The following is a 25,184-nucleotide window of genomic DNA, read 5'->3' on the forward strand; positions in this document are numbered from 1 at the left end:
CCACACATAGGAAAAGTCACAGAAAATGATGGCACTAATTACTAAACATATAAAGGTCATTCATTTAATACATTGATCATAACTTAGTAGCCGCTATACCATTATCCTATTATCCTTTCCTTCATTCTCCCGGAAATCACAAATGCTTCTTTCGTTCCCTGTCATTTTAAAACAAGTAGAGCCCTTTCCCTCACCAGGGGGCAAGGAACTAAGAAGAAGAGCCATTATACGTTGATTGAGTGAGTGTAGATATAGCTTATAGGTCGTTTCTGTAGTCATATACCCTTTTGAAACTGACAACCGTACCCCATGAAGTGACAACCTAATCTATAACATTACAATGTATTATGTTGTAGTTTTTTTTTTTTTTTTTTTTTTTCTCAGAGAATCTCTTTTTTTAACGGGAATCAAAACTAATTAATCCATCTCAGATAATTGAAATATTTATAGATTATTACCTTGTTCGCAGGTATCTCCATGATGGCCAGACTGACATTTGCATTCAAATCCACCAATTAGGTTTACACAAGTAGCGTTATTCTTACAGGGGTTGTTTTCCTTGCACTCATCTTTATCTGTTAATAACAAATTAGATATATAGAGGATAATACATGGTTGCGCGGAGATATGAAATTTATCTTCGAGTGTTCAAATCGAGAAATCGGTTTTGAACAGGAGAAGATGTTTCGACTTAATATCGATTACCTTTGGCTCATTTAGCATTGAAACATGGCAAACTCTACGAGCTGATTGGTCAAAAATGATATCACACATCTGTAGTTATCGATATCATTTTTATTCACACATGTGTGATACCATTTTTATCGATTTGTTACCACTCGCTATTTATAAAAAGATATCTTCTGTAAAGGCTTTATATCAACTTTCTCTTGCTGTCTGAATTTTACTTTTCCTTGCACTGATCAGTCAGAATCAGTCAGTCAGTCAACCAATCAAAAAAAAGCAATCAAGAAAAGAACATCATAAAATTGTTATCTCGTTAGAGGCTGGCTTAGGATTTTAATTAACAACCATTTTATAAGCACAGTTCTGTCCACACAATGGTTTCAAAAATCACCATGGTTACAAAGCTGAATAGCAGAGAAACTGCTCTTTTTTCATTGCTACTGCTTAACAACAGGAATGGCATGCTATTCCAGCACAAGATGCTTCATGGCATTTGGTTGCATTGCCATTGCTTAGACAACTAGACAATATTGATTACGATACCAACTTGAACGTGGGTAGAGAGACGCAATGTGATTAACTAAGAGTGCGAGCTATGCTCAGGTTCCAAGCCAAGCATCCTCCCTTTTAACCGTTAACACGCGCAGTAGTGGGATCCGTACGTACTCAAGATTCTCGTTAGATTCTAACAAGATATAAAAGTTACAGGCGAAATCAGGTACCTTGATCACAATATTTCCCCTCAAATCCAATTTGGCAGGAACAATTGAATCCACCGATCGTGTTGACGCACGAAGCACCATTCTTGCAAGGATTGTTTGTCGAGCACTCGTTAATGTCTTCAAGAGAACGTTTGTATAAAGATTAAGCTTGTTTCTCGTAATAAGCAACTAGTCTATTTGTTAAACATAATGGCCACCGACGGCCCTCCGAATTACAACTGCATTTATGGAGTCCCTTTTTATGACCAACGTATAGCTTTTGTTCACGCCAAAATTGTGTCTGTTGGGCTGCGTTTCAGATTTTGTCAATTATTGTGATCTCCATCCATTAAAGGAGCTACGTTACGGACAACACGTTTTGAAAAGTTGGCAAAGTTTTTTTCAAAATTGTCGTTCGAAATCTGTCTAAATCTTTATCAGTCGAAACCATTCTCGTTTATTTTTGTTGTTTTATTACTCCTTTGTTGTTTTAAAATGTAACAAAACTATTATTTTTGAGGATTCCTTCAATTTAAAAGGAATCAAGAAAATAACTTGATATACCGCGACATTGCTCATTTAATGTTATAAAAGAGTTTTACATGCAATCCTTGCTAGATTTTCTTTTAATAAATATAATGAATGAATAAAACAACAACATACCAAGCAATCTTCAGAAATAACGACGGACAAATTTAAACAAGTTCTTACCATTTTCGCAGTTGTCGCCATCGTATCCGCTAGTGCATTTGCATTCATAGCTGCCAGGCTTGTTGGAGCAAGTTCCATTGTTCAAACAAGGATCGGTAAGGCATTCATTTTTGTCTAAAGATATTTGGTTAGATTTTATTAAAGAAATAAAAAACGCACCCGAGTGCATTACTGAGTTATATAAGCACTTGGGAATTTTTAAGAACACGAGAGAAGTGCATAGAGAAGCACGAGGCGCAGCCGAGCGCTTTAGCACTTTTCGAGTGTTCTTAAAAATTCCCAAGTGCTTATATAACTCAATAATGCACGAGGAGAAAGTTTTTTATTTCTTTTATGAAATGTTAAAGAAATTGCGCACGCTAAAACTCGTGACGAAGTTAGCAGCGTGCATTATTTACCTACTAGAAGATGGTTTTCCATGTTCTATAAGAAATTAATATACAATCTTCGTTCACTGTCCAAAATCCACGCGCGCAATTGGTTAAAATAGATCACGTGATTTAGCTTTACCTGTCGTCAGCAAACTCCGACAGTGCAGTATTGACAATAATGCACAAAAATCGTGCATTATTGAAAATGTCTTCAGCTTCAAGGCTCGTAGAAGTGGAAGAAAAACGTATTCCTCAAATTATCAACGATCCAATACCAAACAAAATCGAAGAGGATAACAACTTGAAGCGCTTTCATGTTCAAAGGTAAACTGCAGCTCAATAAATAGATTTTTGTGTGCGATTGAATTGCTTGTAGTTGCTTGATTGTGAAAGCCATCGACTCGCTTTGAACAAGCTTCTCGCTGACTGTTTCACTGCTGTTTTTATGAACGACCACCGCTGATGAACAACTTTACGAACCATTCTAAGCTTTATTTCTGTACGGGTTATTTGTGAATTTTATATTCATATTGATGTTATCCCGTGTAATTATGTACTACTTGACTTCTTTAAACATAAAGCTTATTGTTTGAAGTTCGTTAAGTCGATGATTGCTTGCAGTGTACTCAGTCTGTCCGTTCGTGTTTTGTTGACAAATACACGCACTTGCTGGCCTCACAATGAACTCGAAATTTTCAATACTGCACTCGGCTACGCCTCGTGCAGTATTGAACATTTCTCGTTCATTGTGAGGCCAGCGCGTGCGTGTATTTGTCAACAAAACACTCACAACAGTCTCTAACCCATAAATAATGCACGCTTGAGGTCTATAAAAGCTGCTAGTGAATGCCCGAGCCGTCAGGCGAGGGCATTCAGCTGCTTTCCTAGACCTCAAAAGTGCATTATTTTCTTATAGGACATAGAAAAACCATCTTCTAGTGGGTTTAGAATATAGCATAAAAAAGTGCACAGAACTTACAAGACTCGCGGCCGCTCACGGCATTTACAAACGCACGCAACATTGGTAAAAGTGAAAGTTTAGTTTATTCTTTTCTTTGGCGGCTTCTTTATAAATAAACCAAGATACTATTTCATTCATATTTCCTATTTATATAGTTCTTTCTTCAACTACCAAAATATTCTCACAAAGCCGACAAATCTAGTTGAAATATTTACGCATTCAAGTTTGGTTTAGTCTACCGTACTTCAATTCCATTCAAATGAAAAATTTTCATGCGTTCGTTTCGCAGCAAGTTTTTCAAATTCGCCTCTTATTTCGATTTAAAAACAACAAAAGTGGAGTGTTCTGTCTTCTGATTGTGGCTAAAAAAAGGTTTCTTACCTCAAAGCGTTTCTAGAGTCCGGCTTCTTTTGCTAAATAATTTCCAATCAATTTCGGGCAGTTCACGGCAAAATACTGGCGTATACAACGCCAAAGAAAAACAACAAATTTCAACGATTCTTTCTTCATTTGTCGCTTCCTTTGGCACTGTCTTACTTCCATTTAAGTAGGGAAAACGTTCCTGATAAAAAAACTTGCTGCTTTAAAACATCATTTAAACAACAAAACAAGAGAATAGAGGCGAAGTCGACGAAGTCGTTCAGCGAAACTCGACAAACAATTCGCACATCCGGGGTACCAGGCTTCTATAGTTTTCAGCTATGTTCTATTAAAAATAATGCCAGCTAGAATTCCATCGCGCGTATACAGCGGCTATATTCTAAAACTCGATAAACCACGCGCGTGACGTATGCAGCGTGCTTTATTAAAGAAATAAAAAACGCGCCCGAGTGCATTACTGTTGAGTTATATAAGCACGCGGGAATTTTTAAGAACACGAGAGAAGTGCATAGAGAAGCACGAGGCGCAGCCGAGTGCTTCTCGAGTAACACTTCTCGAGAGAATGTTCTTAAAAATTCCCAAGTGCATTATATAACTCAATAATGCACGAGGAGAAAGTTATTTTATTTCAGGATTTTATGAAAATGTAAATAAGAAGGAAATTGCGCGCGCTAAAACTCGTGACGTAAGCAGCGTGCATTATAACCCCATAAAGCACGCGCGTGACGTATGCAGCGTGCTTTATGGGACTATTATGAGTTCCCATTGACCAATCACAGCGCGCGCAATTACTCGACCATTTTATAAAGGACTATAACGAGTTCGAATTGACCAATCACAGCGCGCGCAATTCCTCGACCATTTTATAATACCTATTATTATATTTCTCAGATAGTACACGCACTGTACATACCTCATTTACTTAATGAAACGAAGCCCTCAAATAAACGCCGCACTCAATTAGAAAAATGCGGCGTTTATTCGAGGATAATAAGGAATAAAACATCCAAAAAACAAGTACGGTACAACGCGGTAATCTACACCATCCTTGCACAATCTAAGCAAAAAAACGAGACTTGGCCCCATTGGAACTTTAAACATGTTTTTGTTTTACGTAATATTTAAAATGTTTTACCGTAATTGTTGTCAGTGAACTAAGAAATGTGATTTTGAAATAAACGCCGCCCTCAATAAACGCCGCCCTTGAATAAACGCCTCATCAAAAACGTTAAAAATTTAACAAACGCCGCGACGTTTAATTGAGAAAATACGGTAAGTGATTGGTCAATTTTACTGGCCTTTTTTGCGGGAAGGCTCACTTTCCATGTGCTTAACTTAAAATGTTTCTCTTCCTCTGGTATAAAGCGAAAGTTATAATTATCTTATTGAGATTTTTTTTTTCGTCCGAGCTGTAAGGTAAGATCTTGACTCCATTAATCTATGAGAATAGCTTAGCACAGTACGGACCTCAAGCTGAATTTATAAGAGCTGTGTATAATTGATTTCCTATAAATATAGTGTTCCAAAAGAGAACAAATATCATTTTTTGTTTAGTTAAAGGTTACCCTAACTGGTGTATTTATTAATGGGTCACTCGTATAGATAGAGAAAAGATGTTAGACTGTTGAACCAACAAAGATAAGCGGAAGATACGTTCATGTTATTTATACATCAGTTCATAAATACCTTGATCACAATATTTCCCATCAAATCCACTTGCACAGGAGCACTGGAATCCACCGATTGTGTTTGTGCAGGTAGCACCATTTTTACAAGGATCGTTTGTTGAGCACTCGTCGACGTCTTTAGAAGAACGTACAAAGATGAATGTAAATAGCAATACATGTCACTTATCAACATACAGTGGAACGCCGCCTAATAACGGACACAATTTGACTTGAACAAAAGCAAAAGCTAAGTAGGACGTCCTCTTAGTTATTAACGCAATTCACGATTAAACACTGTGAGAATAAGTAATTCGAAGTAGGATATAATAAATAAATAACTGCTATAGCCAAAGAACGAAAATATACAAATATTAATCAAATATAGCCAAATATTATACCCCGATCTGCAGAGAATTAAAGCCTGTCAAAAATAACTGCAGACAGACGGTTGCAAAGATACACTCTTTGTTTTATAAGAGCGCGTAAAAGTTGATGAGTTGGAGGATGTTCTTATTTTAGGGCAAATCTCAGCTGCGACGTTCTTATATAAAATAGTTCTTATATAAAACAGAAGAGTGTATCCTTCAACGTTTGAAACTTCTTACCGTTTCCACAGTTGTCACCATTGTATCCGCTAGTGCATTTGCATTCATAGCTGCCAGGCTTGTTGTAACAAGTTCCATTGTTCAAACAAGGATCGGTCAAGCATTCATTAATATCTACAGATATTTAGCAAAATGATATATCTCAACATTGCCTTTAAATTCCGCTTTTTTCTCAGATTCACGCTGTCTATTTTTTGTGTAATGCCTAATTAATTTTTTTTTAACTTTGATTTTCTCTATCTTCATCACTTTTTTTTACAATTTTCACTATGAATATTTTTCAGTAAATTTCAAAGTTTTTGAACACGGGTTATGATCGTTATAAATAACAGCATTTTGGATTGGCCTATACCGGACAGTAGAGATTATGCCGTTTTTAGCAACCGCAATAACATTCGTAGCTGTAGTACACGTAGCTCATATATACTAATAAAAATCTCAAAACTATATTTTTTTTTCATGTCAAATTAAATAATTATTGAAATAGCTGACTTCATATATTTATGTTAAATAGACATCACTGTCAAATGCAGAATTTTTTTAAACCATGAATAAAGCAATGTAACAGAGAGATATAAGTATCTACACATGATAGTTCTTAAAATCTATACCGTGTTCACAATATTGCCCATTAAATCCACTTGCACAGGAACACTGGAATCCACCGATTGTGTTTGTGCAGGTAGCACCATTCTTGCAAGGATTGTTCGTTGAGCACTCGTTAATGTCTAGGAAAAGATAGAATAGAAATTTGCAAATAAGTCTTTGTTGCTGTTGTTGTTGTTGTGGTAGTGGTTGTGGTTGTTATTGTTGTTGTCGTATATTAGAAAGTATAGAAACAATGACAGTTTATCTATTCACATGTAATGATGTACATAAAATGAATAATGGCTGCGACACTCAAGGCTTAGGTCAACACACTTTCCAGGGTAAAAAAAAGCAACAAACAAACAAATTTCTACAGGAAAGTATCGTATGTGAAAATGAATTATTTAGATGTATTGTATGAAATGGTTTTGAAAATAGAATGTAGCTATTGACTAAAGTAAGCAACCTTGATCGCAATGTGCTCCTTTGAATCCACTGGAACAGTGACACTCATATGAACCAATAGTGTTTACACATGTGGCGCCATTTTTACATGGTTTGCTCGTTGCACACTCATCTACGTCTGTAAAAAGAGGATTCAGATGACTTTTAACAGTCTCTGTTATCGAATGTCATATCATTTCGTACCATTTTATATCCTATCATATCATTTCACACCATATATCATATCACATCATATCACTCCATTTCATATCATATCATATCTTAATCAAAAGTAAAGTGTATTGCAAATTTCCTGCGTTTTGATTGGTTAACAGGCAATTTAATGGTATATTAGCTCATATTCCATGGAACACAAATTTGATAGCCAAATGCGCGTTTACGGTGAGCTCGATTTAATACAACACGTCACATCACGTCAAAACGCAGCACATTTAAAAGCTGTATTTGAAGCATATCAACCAGTTAGGTATGTATGTAATGTAAGCTTGTGTTTTCCCACTAAATGCCCAGTACGAATCCATAGGTCACTGTTCAAATGATTCCTATTAAGTTCGAATAAAGGTTTTTTTCCCTTTCATCAGATTGTTTAATTTGAGATCGTTTGTCATCATTTGTATTGCGTTTGTATTAACAAGGAATACAGGTAAGTTCTAGTCAGTTCCATGTAATGACTTTAAAGCACCCCTGTAAGAAAAGTAACGACAGTTTTTCCTCAATAAGGTTTTTCTCAGTTTGGACAGTCTGAGTTAACTCCTAAAATTAACCTGGAACTAAACGCTGTCTGACCTTGGTCACAGTTTTTGCCTGTAAATCCTCCACTGCAGTCGCATCGGTAACCTCCCATCAAATTTGTGCAGCTTCCACTGTTTTTACAAGGACTGTGCTTGCATTCATCCACGTCTGGTAAAAAGAAAGGGAGAAAAAAGAAACATGACACACTTGTCGGTACTGTACTCACACAAAAAGAAAGCCCTCCATTCTTTGGCCCCGTCCACACTGACCCGGATAAATTTGAAAACGCATCTTTTTCTCCGGTTAGGCCAACCGTCCACACTGAACCGGCGTTATCGGTCACCGAAAACGGAGCTTTTCAAAAACGTACTCCAAAGTGGGTATCGTTTTCAAATTTACCTGGATTAATGTGGACGCAAAACATTTTACGCGGCGTTTTCAAATTTCTCCGTTTTCAAATTTACCCGGGTCAGTGTAGAAGGGGCCTTTATGTAGTTTGTACCCTTCCAATACTGAAAGCAGTGTCACGTTGTTCATCATCGCAAGGATTGCGTCTCCACTACCACCACTGTCACGCGATTGTCATCCTATACCATTATATCACTGCTCAATACAACTGCCAAAGTAACTGCGCTAAAACTGCCATTACAACTACCGCTGTCGATTACCATTACCACACCACCACTGAATATAGTAAAACTATCCTGCAATAATTGCAAAATAATCCGTACCATCTCCGCAGTGTTTCCCTTGGAATTCGCTGGGACACTTGCAGTGATAGCTTCCCGGTGTATTGTAACAGGTTCCTCCATTAAGACATGGACTGTTCTGACATTCATGAATGTCTAAAAACGAATTGAAAGAAACAAAAGAAATAGTAAAACGATGAACTAGATATTGCTATCAAAACAGGGATTTAATATTAACCCTTATTATGCTAAGCCTGTTTTTTTTTTTCAGGATTTGGAGGAATGGCCATTCAACCACTTGTGACGTCACCAATTTACACGACAGCAGATTCTTGTGATATGCAACTTATAGAGGTTGGATAGATCTTTCCACAGGACTGTCTATTTTGAATATTGATCATGACTGCATTCTGCGCAGGCGCCAAAGTAAAATATTGTACATTTTTCCCAATCTCGTTTCCAGAGCCTGCGTTCCCCTTGACCAGCGGTCGGGAAACTCAACGGCTCTGGACGAATCTAAACCGGAACCAGGAAATCCTTGTTCCGGTTTGATTGTGCGAGTGCGCCAGAGATTGTGGTGAAACGAACACGTTTTTCAACAGCCAATCAGATTCAGACGCCTTTGTGGCGGCTTTTCAGAATAGCCCAGAGGTTCCGATCCCTGGCGCAGACCAAAAGGATCGCGGCCTCTGGGGACGAGATTGCATTTTTCCATGAAAACTTCATTAAAAACTTACTGTAGGGTGAGAAAGTGCATTCCTAGCAAATTTTAGAGAAAAATCAATTTAACGGTTAAAAAATCGTGTTTTTTGAGTAATTTCTGCATAAAAAGGGTGAAAATGCGATGATATTTAATACGATGACAATGATTAACTTTTTGCAGATGAAGAAGAGAAAAAATAATTTTTAACGTCACTGACGAATCATTCAGAACCTTGTTCGCAGTGTTGTCCCTTGAATCCTGCGGCGCAGTGGCAATGATATCCACCAACACTGTTAACACATGTAGCCCCATTTCTACAAGGCTTGGTTGTTAGACACTCGTTGATATCTGAAAGAAAAAAGGGATGGAATATAATAATAACAGAATATAACAAGACCCGTAGTAATTTGTGCCCTTAACCCTATTCAGACCGGGGGGGGGGGGGGCTTTTGAGGCCCGCGATTTGAACTTTATACTTGTTTAAGATTTAACGAAACGCTGCAATTTATCTGCAATTTGTAGGGTAATTGTCAGGAACGACCACCGCCGGATTGACAGCACGTCCAAATTTGTATGTTGCGTGTCAAATGTTTTTTACCGACTTTTGAGACTTTCAGTATTTGGGTGGCTGGCATTTGGAAAATTAAATCCAAGGTGGCGGACGATGGCGGCGTACACAGATGTATGTCAGTGATTGACGTCACCATCCCACGGACGATACGAAAGAGCGACACTACATCCTATAAGTTTCATGGTGATTGCAAATATTCTGGAAGTACATAGGAGGGGGGCCGAAGCCCCCCCCCCGGTCTGAGAAGGTCCAAAAAAGCCCGATCTGAATAGGGTTAATGTTAATTCTTCAATTTAGGACTTGTTGATCAATTGTAACGACGAAAACGACACCGACAAAAGTATTATACAACCAAGGGTAAATAATAATTAATGTAAAAAGTATTTCCACGTACACCTTATTGCAGTAACGATGTCACAGAAAGAAGGAAAAAAGGAAAAGGCAAATAGGAATTAATTACCGTAGTTTCATTATTGATAGCATTTACTGAGATTTCACGAGAATTTATCTGCACCCTTTTTAGTTTACTTTTTTGTGCTTTAACAAGATTAATAATATACATCAAAAAATTTCTCGAATTTGATTGGCTTAGAGAAATGCAGTTTTTAGGAAATTCGATGCAGAAATGACGAAATTCAGTGCAAAAAAGAGAAACAAACGCGGCATCCTGATTGGTTAATAGACAAAGGCAGCCACAGGGGGCCAATCAAAAACAACAAACACATTTTCGAAGATTATGGACCAGATAGCCTCAACGTTATGCTAACATCGCTTGAAAGACACTGTACTCAGATAACAGAACTTATAGGCTTTCTATTGTACGAGACAGAGCGATTGTTTCGTCCAAGGAAGTGTTGAAATGAAAAGCGAAACAGCTTCACTTGGCTGGCCTTCGATATGAAAGCACCCAAGCAAAGCTCGACAAGTAAAATAAGCAGAAGAAAATCTCGATCTGGAAGAGGTAATAAAACCCAGAATCTTTTATTTAGACAATTCGTTTGACTGTTTAGCCAGATTTTTCGACTAAAAAACTTTTAAAACATCGAGGAACCTGTACGTTGTTTGGGCTTTGACCTTGTTTTGAATGAATGCGTGATGATATTTGCCGAGTTTGAATAAATTGTTTTTGTACGAGATTTGCGCATGTTATTTTCTCGCATTTTTTTCATGAATATTATTAATAAGTAATCACATGATTTTTCTCGTGTAATTTGGGATAAATAAGCACTCGTAAATTTTTCAAAGACTACAAATTGCACTCGCCCTACGGGCTCGAGCAATTTCGTTAGCCTTTGAAAAATTTACTCGTGCTTATTTATCCCAAATTGCACTCGAAATCATGTGATTACCTATACAAATTGATTTATTCGTATTTTGAGGCATTTTGAGGCCATTTGTACAAATGAGTTTCATGCATGCGCTTAATTGATTCATATTTGACTTATTCTTTTTTTTTTCCTTTTTTCTATGACAACCTTATTGTAATTAGGTGTATACCAAACTATTGAGGAACTATAAAGGAAAAAACTTGTATCAAATTTAATGATCATTAACAATATAGTTAGCTATTGCTGTTACCTTGATCGCAGTGTTTGCCTGTGAATCCTTTAGCACAGTAGCATCTGTAACTTCCTATCAAATTGGTACAGCTCGCACCGTTTTTGCAAGGGTTTGTCTTGCACTCGTCCACATCTACGACAGAAGTTGAGAAGGTGTGGAATACTATATCTTATACTATATAGTGTAGACATAGGATCAAAACATCAGACAAAGAACAAGCTGCAACAATAACACCAACAAAAAAAGGAGTGGGCATGTTCTAAGATTTCGCGGAATTGTTAACCCAAAACTTAAACTTTAAGTTGATATGTTCCTAAAAATTCCATGATCAAGGTCTTTTCACCAAAATAAAACTGACTTATAGATATTGATTGAAAATTACCCTATTGGCTATTCTGATATAAAAAAAAGAGGAGACCCATTTTCGTTTAGAAGCAGGAGGACCCCGTATTTACCCTACAAATTCTTACAATGTCATCTTCCAGACCGTTCACTTTAAAAATAGTAAAGTAGCAACCTGTCAAAATAATACGACAATAGATGTATTGTCAAGCCAAGCATGCAGTTATCTCGACTTTATGGCTATCTATTTTCTGCAAAATAAATCATTTTTTAATTTATGTAATGGAGAAAGATGATTACTAGGCTCAAAATAAGAGGAAAATTTAAAAAAAAACCGACCCCTTTCTGCTGTACCAAGCCATAAAAAGAAAGCAGCCGTCTTCTTAGTCTGCGCTTAAATTACGCATTACATTATGCGCAATAAAGATGCGTAATGAAATGCTAAGAAATGTCCTTAACATCGGGCAGTTTCAAAGACATTTTTTTATATGATTTTGAAGCAGTTTTGCAAAAGACAAAAGAATAAGTTAGTACAAAACTTAATTCCACATACAATAAACATGGCTTTCTTTCAAATCACGTCTAAGAATTTAGCCTCCAGAGAAAGATCTTCTGCTACATCTTAGGCGAAAAGTTTAGCGACGGTCTTAATTTTACACACATCACTGATTTATGAACAATTATAGCATCAATCATCTACCTTGTTCGCAGTGTTTGCCTGTATATCCTTGACTGCAGTCGCATCTGTAACTTCCCATCAAATTGACGCACTTTGCACCGTTTTTGCAAGGTTTGCTCTCGCATTCATCAACGTCTGGTGGAATTTACAGCAGATAAAAAATGCTTGCAAGAACCACTCAAATAATTATAATTTGGCATGGAGTCATTTTTGTAAAGCTACCAATAACATAAATGATGTGTTTCTATGGCACAATTGCAAGGGAACAGACCATAAAGATTTCCGTTCGTCAGTAGGATACCTAAATTGCGTGCAACTCCGCAATTAGTTCCGGCTCCATTAAATCATTTAAAGAGCACAGTTACAGTCAAGACATAATAATAAGGCCAAAAAAACGCAAAATAAATGTTACGAACAAAGGGCACACGTGAAATAAACCAAGCGGCATTATTCAAATAAGCCTTTTCCAGGCGTTTGGTTAGTAAGGGATTTAGTGGGGAGAAAGGCGGGCAAAAAAGGGGGGGGGTAGGGAGGAGAAGGGGGGAGGGGGTACTTTTTTCCCCCCACACTTTCACCATATTTTTCCCCGCCCTTCCCATACCGTTTATCGCCTTGTTCCCTAACTAACTGAACGCCTCTAACAAGCTCTGTATCAAAATAAAAGCTTTGCGCAATCATTAAAAATTACATTAAGAAAGGCTTTATTCAGCCAATTATTTCCTTGTTAAGAAAAGGACGAGAAACCGGGAGACATTAAATTTTGGTAAAAAGTTGAAAAGCGACCTCTGGTTAAAAATTTGTTTCAAATAAGATTTCGACTACCAGTCTGTAGTCTTTAATTTATTACTCGTACTCGTTAAAGACTACAGTCTGGTAGTTGAAAGCTTGCTTTAAACAATTTTTTTAACCAGAGATCGCGTTTTACTTTTTACCGATTATTTCCTGTTTGTTTTTTCTTACTATACCTTTCTCGCAGAGTTTACCGGCGTAACCGCTGACACATTTGCACTCGTGACTGCCTGGCTTATTGACACAGGTCCCTCCGTTCAAACAAGGCTTTTGTGGACACTCATTGATGTCTAAAAAAAGTCAAGCAGACATTTTAGATTGTAACAGCAAGTGATTCTGTTTGACATAATCCGCCATCTTAGATTTCAATTTTTTTTTCCAAAACATCAGAAAACCGCCCACAATTACTGAAAAGTACTCAAAAGCATAAAACGGTGCATAAAAACCTGAAAAGGTGAAAATGATTGTATTAAAGTTAATTTTCATTAATAGGAACATTAGAACTACAAATTTTGAGAAACATGGCTGTCAAAATGCCGTTGTCATGGTAACATCAAGTTCCCGACACAACAACCTAGCGTACCAAATTTTCTTCAGACAAAATTTTAGATAAATTCGCAAAGGGTGGCAGCGTTTGACACTTTCCGCCCTCCCGGCCTGGATAGGGTTTAAAGTTTAGAAGCCGCTTCCCTGAGTCCAACCGTAAAGTACAACTTACAGCAGTTATAAAACAGCATAAACGTACCTTGTTCGCAATGTTGGCCTTTGTATCCGCTGGAACAGCGACACTGATATCCACCAATGGTGTTAATACACGTGGCACCATTCTTACATGGAGTACTTGTTTTACATTCGTTTACATCTGAAAAAATGATGAAGTAAGATATGCTAAATAAGGAGGTTGAAGTAATGATGCCTCTTATGAGATTCTTGGGATTCTCGTTGTCTACGAAGTATTTAGTAGCTTAAGCAATGACGACACGCCGGACGAAGGAGGACAATGCCTGTTACTGAAAAAATGAATTTATATTTGAGTTGAGAATCTCTCGATCATATTTAGTGTATCTGTTGTTCAAGATCAAGTTCCAGGAACGAAATTAATCCGTCGACGTTGACGCTCACGAGCAGTGCTTTAAATCTGCGCATTAAAATTTTATTTGGAATCGTCCTCGTTTCCGTTCCCACGGTAGTTTTCCTAAGTGTATTACTGTGAAGTCTAGATGAGACAGCATTGACTACCGTAATCAATAATATCTAAGCAACAAAAAAAACAATACTGGATTATACAGGGAGGTTTCTCGGGCCCCAAAGTGTAAGAATACTAAAATGCGATGAAGCCCTTGTTAAAGATACCTTCTTTACTGTGTAAGTTACTGTTATAGTCAGTCTTGTGTTTCGTCGGGAAACAGCCGACTTGTTCTTTTAGTCGTTAAAAAGTCAAAATAGCATATAGTTTTTGTTTGTTTGTTTCTTACCTTGATCACAATGTATTCCTTTGAAACCCTTTGCACATTGACACTGATATCCACCAATGCTATTTACACATGTGGCACCATTCTTACATGGTGTGGCCGTTACACACTCGTTCACGTCTGGAAGACGAATGGTTAATGTTTATCAACTATGAGGCATAGACATAAACTGAGCCATAACAAGTCCTTTTAAAAATAAACAGTACAAAAGTGTCATGGTACTTTTGTTGTGTATTTTCTCATTCTTATAACAGGTGCTAATTTAAAATATACAAAATAGTTTTTCAGACTTGGTTTTTAATCGCAATACCTTGATCGCAGTCTTTTCCTGTATATCCTGGTTTACACAGACAGCGGTACCCATCTTTCAAATCAACACATGTTGCACCATTTTTGCATGGCTTCGTCACTACACACTCGTTTACAGCTGCCGTTGGAGGGATAGAAATAAGTTACAAAAAGTAGACAGACAGACAGACAGACATAAACGAAAAAAAATGAGCATGATCTGCCAGTTGGGAAGTAGGGCAGTCTAACCCTTTCGTCTATAACATTTAATTCCCCTTCTTAATGTTTGTTTGGACTGTTATTAATTGGCACAAACAAAAGTCCATCTTTCAAATTGGCACCTTGGCTCCCAGGGCTGTGAAATCAACGAAGGCTTCCATATTTTCCTTGACTAATTTATCCATAAATTTCGCTTTGTGTACAATAGATATAGAAGTCACGTTCGTTGCCAGGGCGCGTGACCACGAAGGTCCCGCTTGTAAACAGGTTTTGTAACGTCACGTGTCACGCTCGTACCCAGGGCACGCGCGGCCACTCGGGCCTGCGCACACGTCTAGTACCCAGGGCGCGCCACATGCCTGACCCCTGATTGGTCCATTCAAATACTCCCTGCAATCTGATTGGCTACTGCCGATACCCTTTCCTCGCATTTTATGCAAATTAGGTTACTTCCGGTTTTTTCACTTCCGGTCCATCTCGGTTGCTATGGCAACCTCATTTGATGAGTACTTCATCTAATTAAGATGACGTCATCCCTCATTATATATGCAACATGAAAGCGAGGTTTTAGGCTCTAAGTTAACGCATAAGACTACTACTCGTGCCCTGGGTACGAGCGTGACACGTGACGTTACAAAACCTGTTTACAAGCGGGACCTTCGTGGTCACGCGCCCTGGCGCTATGCTTTCCTGGAACTGAAAACTTTGCACTAAACGCATGCGCAGATTAGTCTACGCGACACACTTGCACTTAATAACGAGTTTTCTCTCATATGAAGGCCACAAAGGTATATAGGCTTTCCTTGTGGTATCTGAAACTTAACATTTTGCACTAAACGCATGCGCAGTTGAGTGTACATTGCTTTTTCTAAGAATTTGGGTCGGTGATTCACACTGGAAAAACTGAACCCTTTACAGACTTGGCTAAATTTCTGTAAATTTAAATTCTACAGACTTTCTATAAAAAGAAATTTTAAGGTCTTCTTTCACCGTCATAATAGAATGTTTGTAAATTATGGTTTTACATACATTTTGCATACTTTTTGTATTTTGTAATAAGACAAAATATTTATAAAATGTCTGTGAATTCTTAGTGCTCAGAGTATGAAGCATTGACCATAATTTACAGACTTGACAAAATCTCTTTATTAAGTCTGTAAATCTACGTTTTACAGAGGATTTGAGTGTTTGCATAATAGCTTCAAATTTTATATAATGTCTGTAAAAGCACATAAGCAGGGCTTTGTAAAATGTATGTAAAAGCGCATAAGCAGGGCTATGTAAAATGTATGTAAAAGCGCATAAGCAGGGCTATGTAAAATGTATGTAAAAGCGCATAAGCAGGGCTATGTAAAATGTATGTAAAAGCGCATAAGCAGGGCTATGTAAAATGTATGTAAAAGCGCATAAGCAGGGCTATGTAAAATGTATGTAAAAGCGCATAAGCAGGGCTATGTGAAATGTATGTAAACGCGCATAAGCAGGGCTCTGCAAAATGCATGTTAGGCCCGGTTCATACGTCGCATATCTGCCGTGTCGAATTCAATTAAACAAATTAGATTCGGAAGAAGTTCAACGTCTGAATCGGCTGTCGAATTTCTGCCGCACGTTCGACTAGTCTGCATTATCCGACAGAAATGCGACACCGACTCAAACGTCGAACTTGGCAAAAGTGTAGAAGACCAATGCAAGTCAACACAATTTGCGTACTTACCTTGCAAGCATGGCTTCAACAGAGCGAGAAATATAACCGGATTTTGGCTGAATTTGGTTACGGTAAATACCTAATCGTACCGCTCGTTTGGTCTCGACATGGGCATTTTGGTCGACTGTGTCTCGCCAAAATACGAACCATGGCTCTGCCAAACTCGCCTAATATGCTATCGAAGATTACCAAAAAGGTACGAGTAGGTATAATAAGCAGGGCTCTGTATAATATCTGAAAAACTAGCCTGCGAACAGGACTCTGTACTCTGTGAAAGTACACAAGTCGAAATCTGTGTTATTTATTCATTTATTTATTTGTCTGCTTATTTATTTTTCAATTAATTATATGTTCGATAAGCTTTAGTGACACATCGCTTTTAGAAGTACCAATATATCGAGAGTTCGCTATATCGAAAACCTCGATGTAACGATGTAACGAATATCGGGGTACATTTTACGTTTGGATCTTCGGATTGTGTTCGTTAAAACGAGGATTTTGTAATATCGCGGATTGTTATATCGTGGTTCTGTTCCATATATTTTATTGTAACTTTGGCCGGCCAGAAGAATATCATTATAATATATATATCATAATATTTATTTATTTATTTATTGTATGCGGAAAGAACATCGCGTCCTATTATCTTTCTGTCTGCTTCGGCCGAGAAGAACTGGTTCCGAAGACCGAACCGATCATGCGCAAGATGAATAAATCCCGGCGTCCTCTCTGGCTCTGACTTTTGGCGGTTGATTCGTAACGGGTCGAAGCGGTCGAAGCATGGTTAAAGTGTGTGTACAAATCCATGTTTAAGAAGCTTTTTACTCGCTAGAATGATAATTTCGTTCGCCTAAAGACAGCTTATCTTCTCGTGTAGCTCCATGGAGTCTTCTATAACCGGATCTCCGATCGTTGCGCCTGTTGTGGGCAAGGGTCTTTCCAAGGTAAGGTTTTGCACAATAGTTATACGAGTTTCCATCAGAGGGTTTCCATGAGGCTTTATTAAGCTTAATATGTTCTAGGTTAGCTTTACCCGGTTTATTTTATTTATTTTATTGTTTGTTTCTTTCTGCTCGTACACTTGTCGTACGAATTCGACGATTCATAAACATGTCAGATACATATGTGTACAGTGTATGTTTGGCATTTTGTTATTATTTTTTTTTTGCCAATATCTGTTTATCATTTATTGTGAAAATTAAAACACCGAACTCCTCAACATGTCTGTCTTATTGTCTTATTTCCAGATACAGATGTTTAGGGTTGATTGCAACATATAGCATCTATGACCATGTAAGTACAAGACTTAGTTTTGTTCCTGACAATGAGTACTAATTTCAACATGTAAAGTACATTGTGAGCATTGGTACATTTATTTCAATCTCTCTGAAACTCTACATGTATGTAACCAGAGAGAAAAGTCATCTTATTTTCGTTCTTGACTGTTCTTTGTGATTTTGTTCCGCCCATATAGATATTCCACTGCCCCCACTTACTGCCCCTGGGTCTCTGAGGATGGTGATCTCCAAATAAAAACCACTGTATTAATGATCAATTCTAATGCCTTGAGACCTTCCTTTGAACTTTTTTCGGCCCAAATACCATGGTAGTCAATTAGCAAAAGATCCATAACATAAGGAGTTTTATTTAAATGAAGAAAACTTCATTGATCAAAAGGGGCCATGTTTACTTGCCTGGATGTCATCCCCACCTTTGTTCAGGGTCTGGATTATGGGGGGCCCTTTCTTATATAAACAGGGCTCAAAATAACAGCCGATCAATGGACAATGTCCGGCAAAGATGACAATTTGTCCGGACAAAGTTTCAGTTTGCCGGTCATTTTCACCGGTCACATACATGGCTTTGAGAATGATAACTGATGACCAGAAGGGCATTAGAAAGCGATCTATTCATAAAAGCTGCAGCTAAAACAGTGAAGAAATAGCAAACAAACTATCTAACGAACAGCAGAAATGAGTGGTAGTTTAAAAAGTGCTATTTTCAATATTTTGACTGTTCAGAAATGACACATGACCGAGCTAGAATCTGTCTGGCTGGACAACATGATCGGCAACTGTCCGAAAATTATTTTGAGCCCTGTATGAAGGTCTGGGTCTGCCACTTTGTGGCAGACGAACTTATGCACTGTATTGTCTTGTATTGTCCACACTATGACTCACCATAATAGAGAAAAATATTAACAAGCCAAGTACACATCTGTAGCCCAGACATCCAGATCCTGGATGGCTACCCCCAGCATTATTCACTGGCCCTACCTAATGTACCAGTATGAGAGTGAAGCAACTTACCAAAGAACCCAACAGACTTATCCTTGTTAGTGCTGAAACAAGGACTGCATGGTACAATGTGAGTGCACTAGCAGTCCAGTGCATTTACATGTACCATTAGGCCACCCCTTCTCCCAATAAATCATAATAATATCAGCATAAACATTAACACAAGAAGGAGCATGTTTCCCCCTAATTTGAGTACAGTAAAAGCCTGCGATTAAGAACCTATTATTTTTCCAGTTAGCCTAAACAGGTTCTTACATAAAGGGGTATTAACACAAATTCAGGTTAATAAGGTTCTTAATAGGTTCATAATTTCTGAAAAAAAGTTTCAATATTGTTATAGAGATTTAAGTTGTTTTCCGCCTATTCCTTGTATAAAATTTGCATACCACATACTGGTAAATGCTTACAATGTATGCTAAAATGAAGCACTAATTATTTAGAATATGACATGATTTTATGCATAGTAATGCTTTGTCCAAACTTATTTCCCAAAAGTAAACATTTTTAATCATTTTTAAAAAAAATAGAACCTGGTTCCAAATTTGAGGCTTAATATGTTCTTATAAAAATGGTCAGGTATCTACAGTGTTATTTTCAAATTTTAGCCTAACTGGTTCTTAAATGTTTAAGGTTCTTACTCGCAGGTTTTTACTGTACGCTTATAAATGCTAGAATCTCGTTGATTTTGTTGTGACTTTTAATATGTGCTTCTTCTTATTTTGCTTGTGTTTATCTTTATGCTATGATTCTTCTGTCACCATTATTGACTAAGCTGCACTGTACATGTGTGCCATTACTTATGCTTATTCTTGTCATACCATATTTGCCATTGAACCAAAATCGTACCGTGCAAAGTACAGTGTACCTAAAAGATTTCAGTCATAATCAGTTTGGTGATGGTCCATCAAACCCTGTAACAGATTTAGATACATGTACATGTATATGACTGACTGACTGACTGACTCAGGGACCACGCAGGAAGAATTTGAGTGGGGGGGTGGGGGGGCTGAAAGTCGAACCCTGAACTGAGTAAACTTTGGGGGGGGGGGTCCGTGGGAGTACAGGGCATGCTCCCCCGTGAAATTTTGGATTTCAAATTCACTTAAATACCGGAAAATGCATTTGAAATGAGATGTTACCAGAAGAAATGAAAACAGAAAAGGCAATTTCACTTTATGTTACAAAATCAATTACATGTACCATTAGAGTGGGCTTGAAAACAAACCGTATCATCTTATAAACTTAACCCATTTGGTGGGATTGAAATGACCAACGATGAAACAGGCCTTAGCTTTTAAGTCCCGTTAAAAAACAAGTTTTTGGTAAAGGGCATGATCCTGTAGTAGCCTAACCTCGACTACCCGTAACCATTTTCAAATAATAACCGAAAACCTTAAAGACAACTGTCCGCATTTCCTTTTTTTATGTATCTACGTTGAAGGCGAGTTTATTTTGGCTATAGTAACTGCTGTTACTTTCGTCCTTTACAAACTAAATCAATAATATGGCTTCCAGAATCGAAATATTTTAAGTAATTTGTCGTTTGTTTTTTCATTCATCATTTTCTTTCCCTTGTTACTGTAAAAAAGTGGGGGGGCTAAAGCCCCCCTAGCCCCTTCCTCTGAGCGGTCCCTGTAGACTGACAATAAGAGTATATCTTTATTGTGCCTTACACTCCAAAATGAAGGTATTGGTTGAGTTACAGTAAAGGTTGTATAGCAACTACCGGTATGGTAACAAATTACTGAACTATAACATGCAATGAAATTACAATGCAAACTACAGTCGAATCCCGATAACTCGAACCTTCAAGGGAAATCGAAAAAGGTTCGAGATATCGGGAGTTCGAGTTATCGAGGGTAAAATTAGCAAGAAAATGACCTGAAGGGGAATCGAAAAAGGTTCGAGTTAGCGGGAGTTCGAGTTACTGAGGGTTTGAGTTATCGAGATTCAACCGTATGCCTGACTGATTGACTCACATTTTGTTGTTATTGTAAAATGTTTGTGCTAGTCAATTTGTAACAAACTGCTCTCCCTTATTCAATTTCAGATCCCACATTCAATTGCTGAATTATCTTATGAACTGCAAGGGGAGTTGATGGCCTTTCAATCAATGTTAGTCTCCACCCAAGAGAAAAGAACCTTTTAAGGACATATGAGTCCTGTTCATGAAAATAAGCAGGGCTCATATGTCCTGGCCTGGTTTACACTAGCAACGCAAGCGCAAGCACAAGCATGATCGCGCAAAAAGGACAAATTTTGATCCTTGTGTTTGTGCTTGCTGTCAAAATGAAATACGCTTGTGCTTTTGCTTGAGTCGAAGCCATTTTCACGGAGAAATACAGTGTAAGAGCTGTTATCCTTGCACTTGTGAAAACCAGGCTTAACAGTTGGTCATTGGACATTGGCCGATCAAAATTTGTTCATGTCTGACGAAACGCCAAGTTTGGTCGGACATGATGTCCGGACAATTCATTGCAAATCATTGTCTGACCAAGATGGTGTCTTACTTGGACAGATGTCCTTTCCAGAGAGAACAAATTATTTGCAGCCCTACATGAGGGAAGTTGAAAGAATTAGATTAGTTCAAGATTAAAACAAAATGCATTGTATGATACTGCTAAAAGTAGTTTGTATAGTGTGATCGTCCGGGTGAGAGTAGTTCTGAGAAGAACTGTTGTTGGTGACTGACGTTTCGACAACCTGAGTAGAAGTCATCTTCAGAGTCAAGTGAAAAGTTGTTGTCAGTCGATGATGTTATAAGTCTGGTTCGTTGATGTTGATTGGTAGCTGTGATGTTATTGGCTGTAAGACTCGTGTTAAGTTTGTCAACAGTTATTGGTCAGTTTCGATCCGTCTATTGTCAGTCAAATTAAGTTGTTCTGTTCCGTCTATTGTTAGTCAAATGAAGTAGTTCTGTCAGCGTTTCATTTGTCGGTAGTGTTTACGTTGTGAATAAGTCGTTTGTAAGGTGCCGGTAGTTGTTGACATCTGTTAATAGGCGTCTGTTCTAAGTTTGTGTACCAGCTTTCCAGAGTCAGTCATTGAAAATAGTTAGTACTGTAGGTTAGGCATTCAGCAGAGTCCCAGTCGATTTGGTGGTTAGTAAGCGACTATTCCCTACATCAAGGGCACTTCTGAAACTGTTGCGCAGATCCTACAACCCTACAATATCCGTGTAGCTCACAAACCTATAACTACGCTACGACGTTTACTGACCAACATTAAAGACAGAGACCAACCCCTAACGACAGACAGGGAGCGATTTATAAGATCAAATGCTCTAACTGCCAGGCCTCCTACATCGGAGAGACCGGTAGAAACCTCAACACGAGACTGACTGAACACAAATGGGCGACAAGAAATGGTGATGTCAACAATCACATTTCTGAACACCATCGACCGACAGAACTACTTAATTTGACTAACAATAGACGGAACAGAACAACTTAGTTTGACTGACAATAGATGGATCGAAACTGTCCAATTACTGTTGGCAAATTTAATACGAGTCTTACAGCCAAAACATCACGGCTAAACTGACCAATCAACATCAACGAACCTGACTTATAATAACATCATCGACTGACAACAACTTTTCACTTGACTCTGAAGATGACTTCCGCTCAGGTTGTTGAAACGTCAGTCACCAACAACAGTTCTTCTCAGAACTACTCTCACCCGGACGATCACACTATATGAACTACTGATAGTCCTGGGTTCAAACCATTTACTGTACTGCTAAAAGTGTTTAGACTAGATCTATCAAGCAGCTTACGTTAAGGTATACATGTATATAAATACATCGATGCTCACATGGAAGTATGAATGTACCGGTACATGTAGCATCATACTCACATTCACATATTTTATCCGTTGAAGAAAGCTTATAGGTTTAAAACATGCTACATGTAATAGATATTTCAAATTGTTATAAAAGCATGTTTGCAACAAGTGGATTTTGTTGATTATGTTTATGTATTATCAAGCAGATTAAACTACATGTATTGACAGTACATCTATATTAGAATGTAGGTTGAGACTGATTTACAATTAAATAACATGATAGATTATTTAAATTGTTAATTAATAGAGGGGATATTAATTTGTGTGTTTATGTTATGTCTCTAATAAGACTATAATTAACTATGTTGGAAAACGAGAGGGGTGAAATACATGTTTTGTGAAATCATACTTTATTTTTTTTAAATAATATATTGTAATGATACATGCAGAGCAGGTTGTTTTGAAATAAAGGTTTTATGGCTTGCAGTTTTCAGACTACCTTTTTTTATCACGGTCGACTTCCGAATGAAATGCAATGCATGTTGTCATTTCATGTAAGGGTAAATCACATTTACAGTGTGCTACAGCCATTTAAATATATGTTCATTGATTTTACTAATTTGTAAAGAGATTTTATAAAACTGCAAAATCTCTTTAAAAAAAGACATTTTGCAGCCCTTTGAATTGATCTATGGAGTACAGATATTTTACATAGATTTTATTGTTCTGCTTGAAATCTATGTAAAATAAGTACAGAGATTTTATTACATTCTTCTTAAATTTGAAAATTATTTGCATAATTTACAAAGAAAACACCAACATTTTATAGACATTATATAGATATTTTACAGATATTATGCAGAGAATCCGTTAAATTCACAGAGATTTTACAGATGTTACAAAATCTCTGTAAGTGTGCACATTTACAGACTTTGGAATTTACAGTATAAATATATACATTTTATAAACATTTTACATAATTCAGAAAATCTCTGTAAAACTTTTACAGAGATTTTACAGACATGTAATAAAATCTCTGTAAAATAGTTAACAAATTTACAAGAAAAATACCAAGTTTTTACAGATATTATGTCTACAAAATTAGACAAAATTTACATACTTTCTATGAGATTTACAAAATGTCTGTAAGTGTGCACGTTTACAGACATTGAAATTTACAAGTAAAGTACAAAGATTTTATAAAATTTACAAAGATTTTAATAACATTTTGTAAGTCTGTAAATGGTTCAGTTTTTCCAGTGTCAGAGAAGACGCACGCTTGTGAAGCTATTTAAAAAATCACGTGAGAGAGAGGGGGATGGGGGTATCCCCCTTTCTCGGGTGTACTGGGAACGATTAAGAGAGTTTTGTTTGTTTGCTCAAGTCGGTGATCGAATGCACATTCGACACCATGTTAACGTTCAACCTGTTCTTTAATGTGTTTAATGTTACACAACATTAAAGTTTCAACTTTTTCTTGGCTTGCATGATTCGTTTGACAATGCGTTCCGTCATGGTTTTACTTCCAGGTAATTTGTTGATGGCTTTAATCATTTTCTCGTCGGCTTTCCACTTGTCCCTTAATTTCATAAGTTTTGAATGATTTAAAGTTGCTTTCCCCCTTAGTAACCACCCATTCAGCACAATTATTTCTTTTGAAACAAAGAATTTTAGAAATGTCGCCTATTCTTTTATGCAACCATGACTTTTACTTCAGGTTTGACTTGCTCATCGACGCAGTCCAATAATCGATTATTTGTTGTTTTCCGCTTACCTTGGCCAGAATTTCCGCAGTAACGCAGATGACAGGCTGGAGTCCTTTGGAGCTCATACACAAAGAATCCCTTGCACTTTTTCACCTTTATTTTTGCAGTCCACTTACAGCATCGGGAACCCCAGTGGAAGCAAACTTGCCTTTCAACGATCTCTCCTTCGTTAACGGGATGGTCACCCTTCATCCAGCCAGGCGCATGCGTTCCACAGTGCAACTGCGGAACACACGAGTCTGCCATCTTGTCTCCAGCATCACCAGAGAACCTGTACCAAGCCGGTGTTACTATTTCTCTTTGGTCGCACTTATAATTGCTGCCATCGTATCCCGCTGCACGGTCTTTCTCATCAAGTTCCTTGTAATCGATACATCCGTCGATTTCTTTGGTGAAAAAAAAATCCAGTGGCATTATCAAGAAAAATGAAGAAAACGAAAAACTACGGC

General features: G+C 37.5%; 1 protein-coding gene and 1 long non-coding RNA gene across 17 annotated transcripts in view; one reads left to right on the forward strand and one right to left on the reverse strand.

Moving 5' to 3' along the window:
• LOC144660677 (uncharacterized) overlaps window positions 1–25,184 on the reverse strand; it is a 50,345-nt gene that overhangs the window by 4,648 nt on the left and 20,513 nt on the right. For 12 of the 16 annotated variants that reach the window (XM_078521377.1, XM_078521376.1, XM_078521375.1 and 9 more), the window contains 17 exons: window positions 24,744–25,121; window positions 14,985–15,101; window positions 14,678–14,794; window positions 13,948–14,064; window positions 13,379–13,492; window positions 12,435–12,548; window positions 11,411–11,524; window positions 9,493–9,609; window positions 8,601–8,714; window positions 7,924–8,037; window positions 7,139–7,255; window positions 6,696–6,812; window positions 6,085–6,198; window positions 5,499–5,615; window positions 2,100–2,213; window positions 1,410–1,526; window positions 459–575 (listed from right to left, as the gene is read on the reverse strand). In XM_078521377.1, the coding sequence (XP_078377503.1) occupies window positions 459–575; window positions 1,410–1,526; window positions 2,100–2,213; window positions 5,499–5,615; window positions 6,085–6,198; window positions 6,696–6,812; window positions 7,139–7,255; window positions 7,924–8,037; window positions 8,601–8,714; window positions 9,493–9,609; window positions 11,411–11,524; window positions 12,435–12,548; window positions 13,379–13,492; window positions 13,948–14,064; window positions 14,678–14,794; window positions 14,985–15,101; window positions 24,744–25,121 (2,229 nt within the window). The remainder of the gene's footprint in view (window positions 1–458; window positions 576–1,409; window positions 1,527–2,099; window positions 2,214–5,498; window positions 5,616–6,084; window positions 6,199–6,695; window positions 6,813–7,138; window positions 7,256–7,923; window positions 8,038–8,600; window positions 8,715–9,492; window positions 9,610–11,410; window positions 11,525–12,434; window positions 12,549–13,378; window positions 13,493–13,947; window positions 14,065–14,677; window positions 14,795–14,984; window positions 15,102–24,743; window positions 25,122–25,184) is intronic. The other 4 variants (XM_078521366.1, XM_078521362.1, XM_078521367.1 and 1 more) reach the window with 4 other exon arrangements.
• On the forward strand, window positions 17,640–23,455 carry LOC144660762 (uncharacterized). Its single transcript, XR_013572146.1, has 3 exons — window positions 17,640–17,830; window positions 18,134–18,179; window positions 21,234–23,455. It is a non-coding gene; the product is annotated as an uncharacterized LOC144660762 (long non-coding RNA).

The sequence above is a fragment of the Oculina patagonica genome, chromosome 7 (genome assembly GCF_052425735.1).
Source record: "Oculina patagonica isolate OP01 chromosome 7, crgOcupat, whole genome shotgun sequence".
Taxonomy (NCBI): Eukaryota; Metazoa; Cnidaria; class Anthozoa; order Scleractinia; family Oculinidae; genus Oculina; species Oculina patagonica.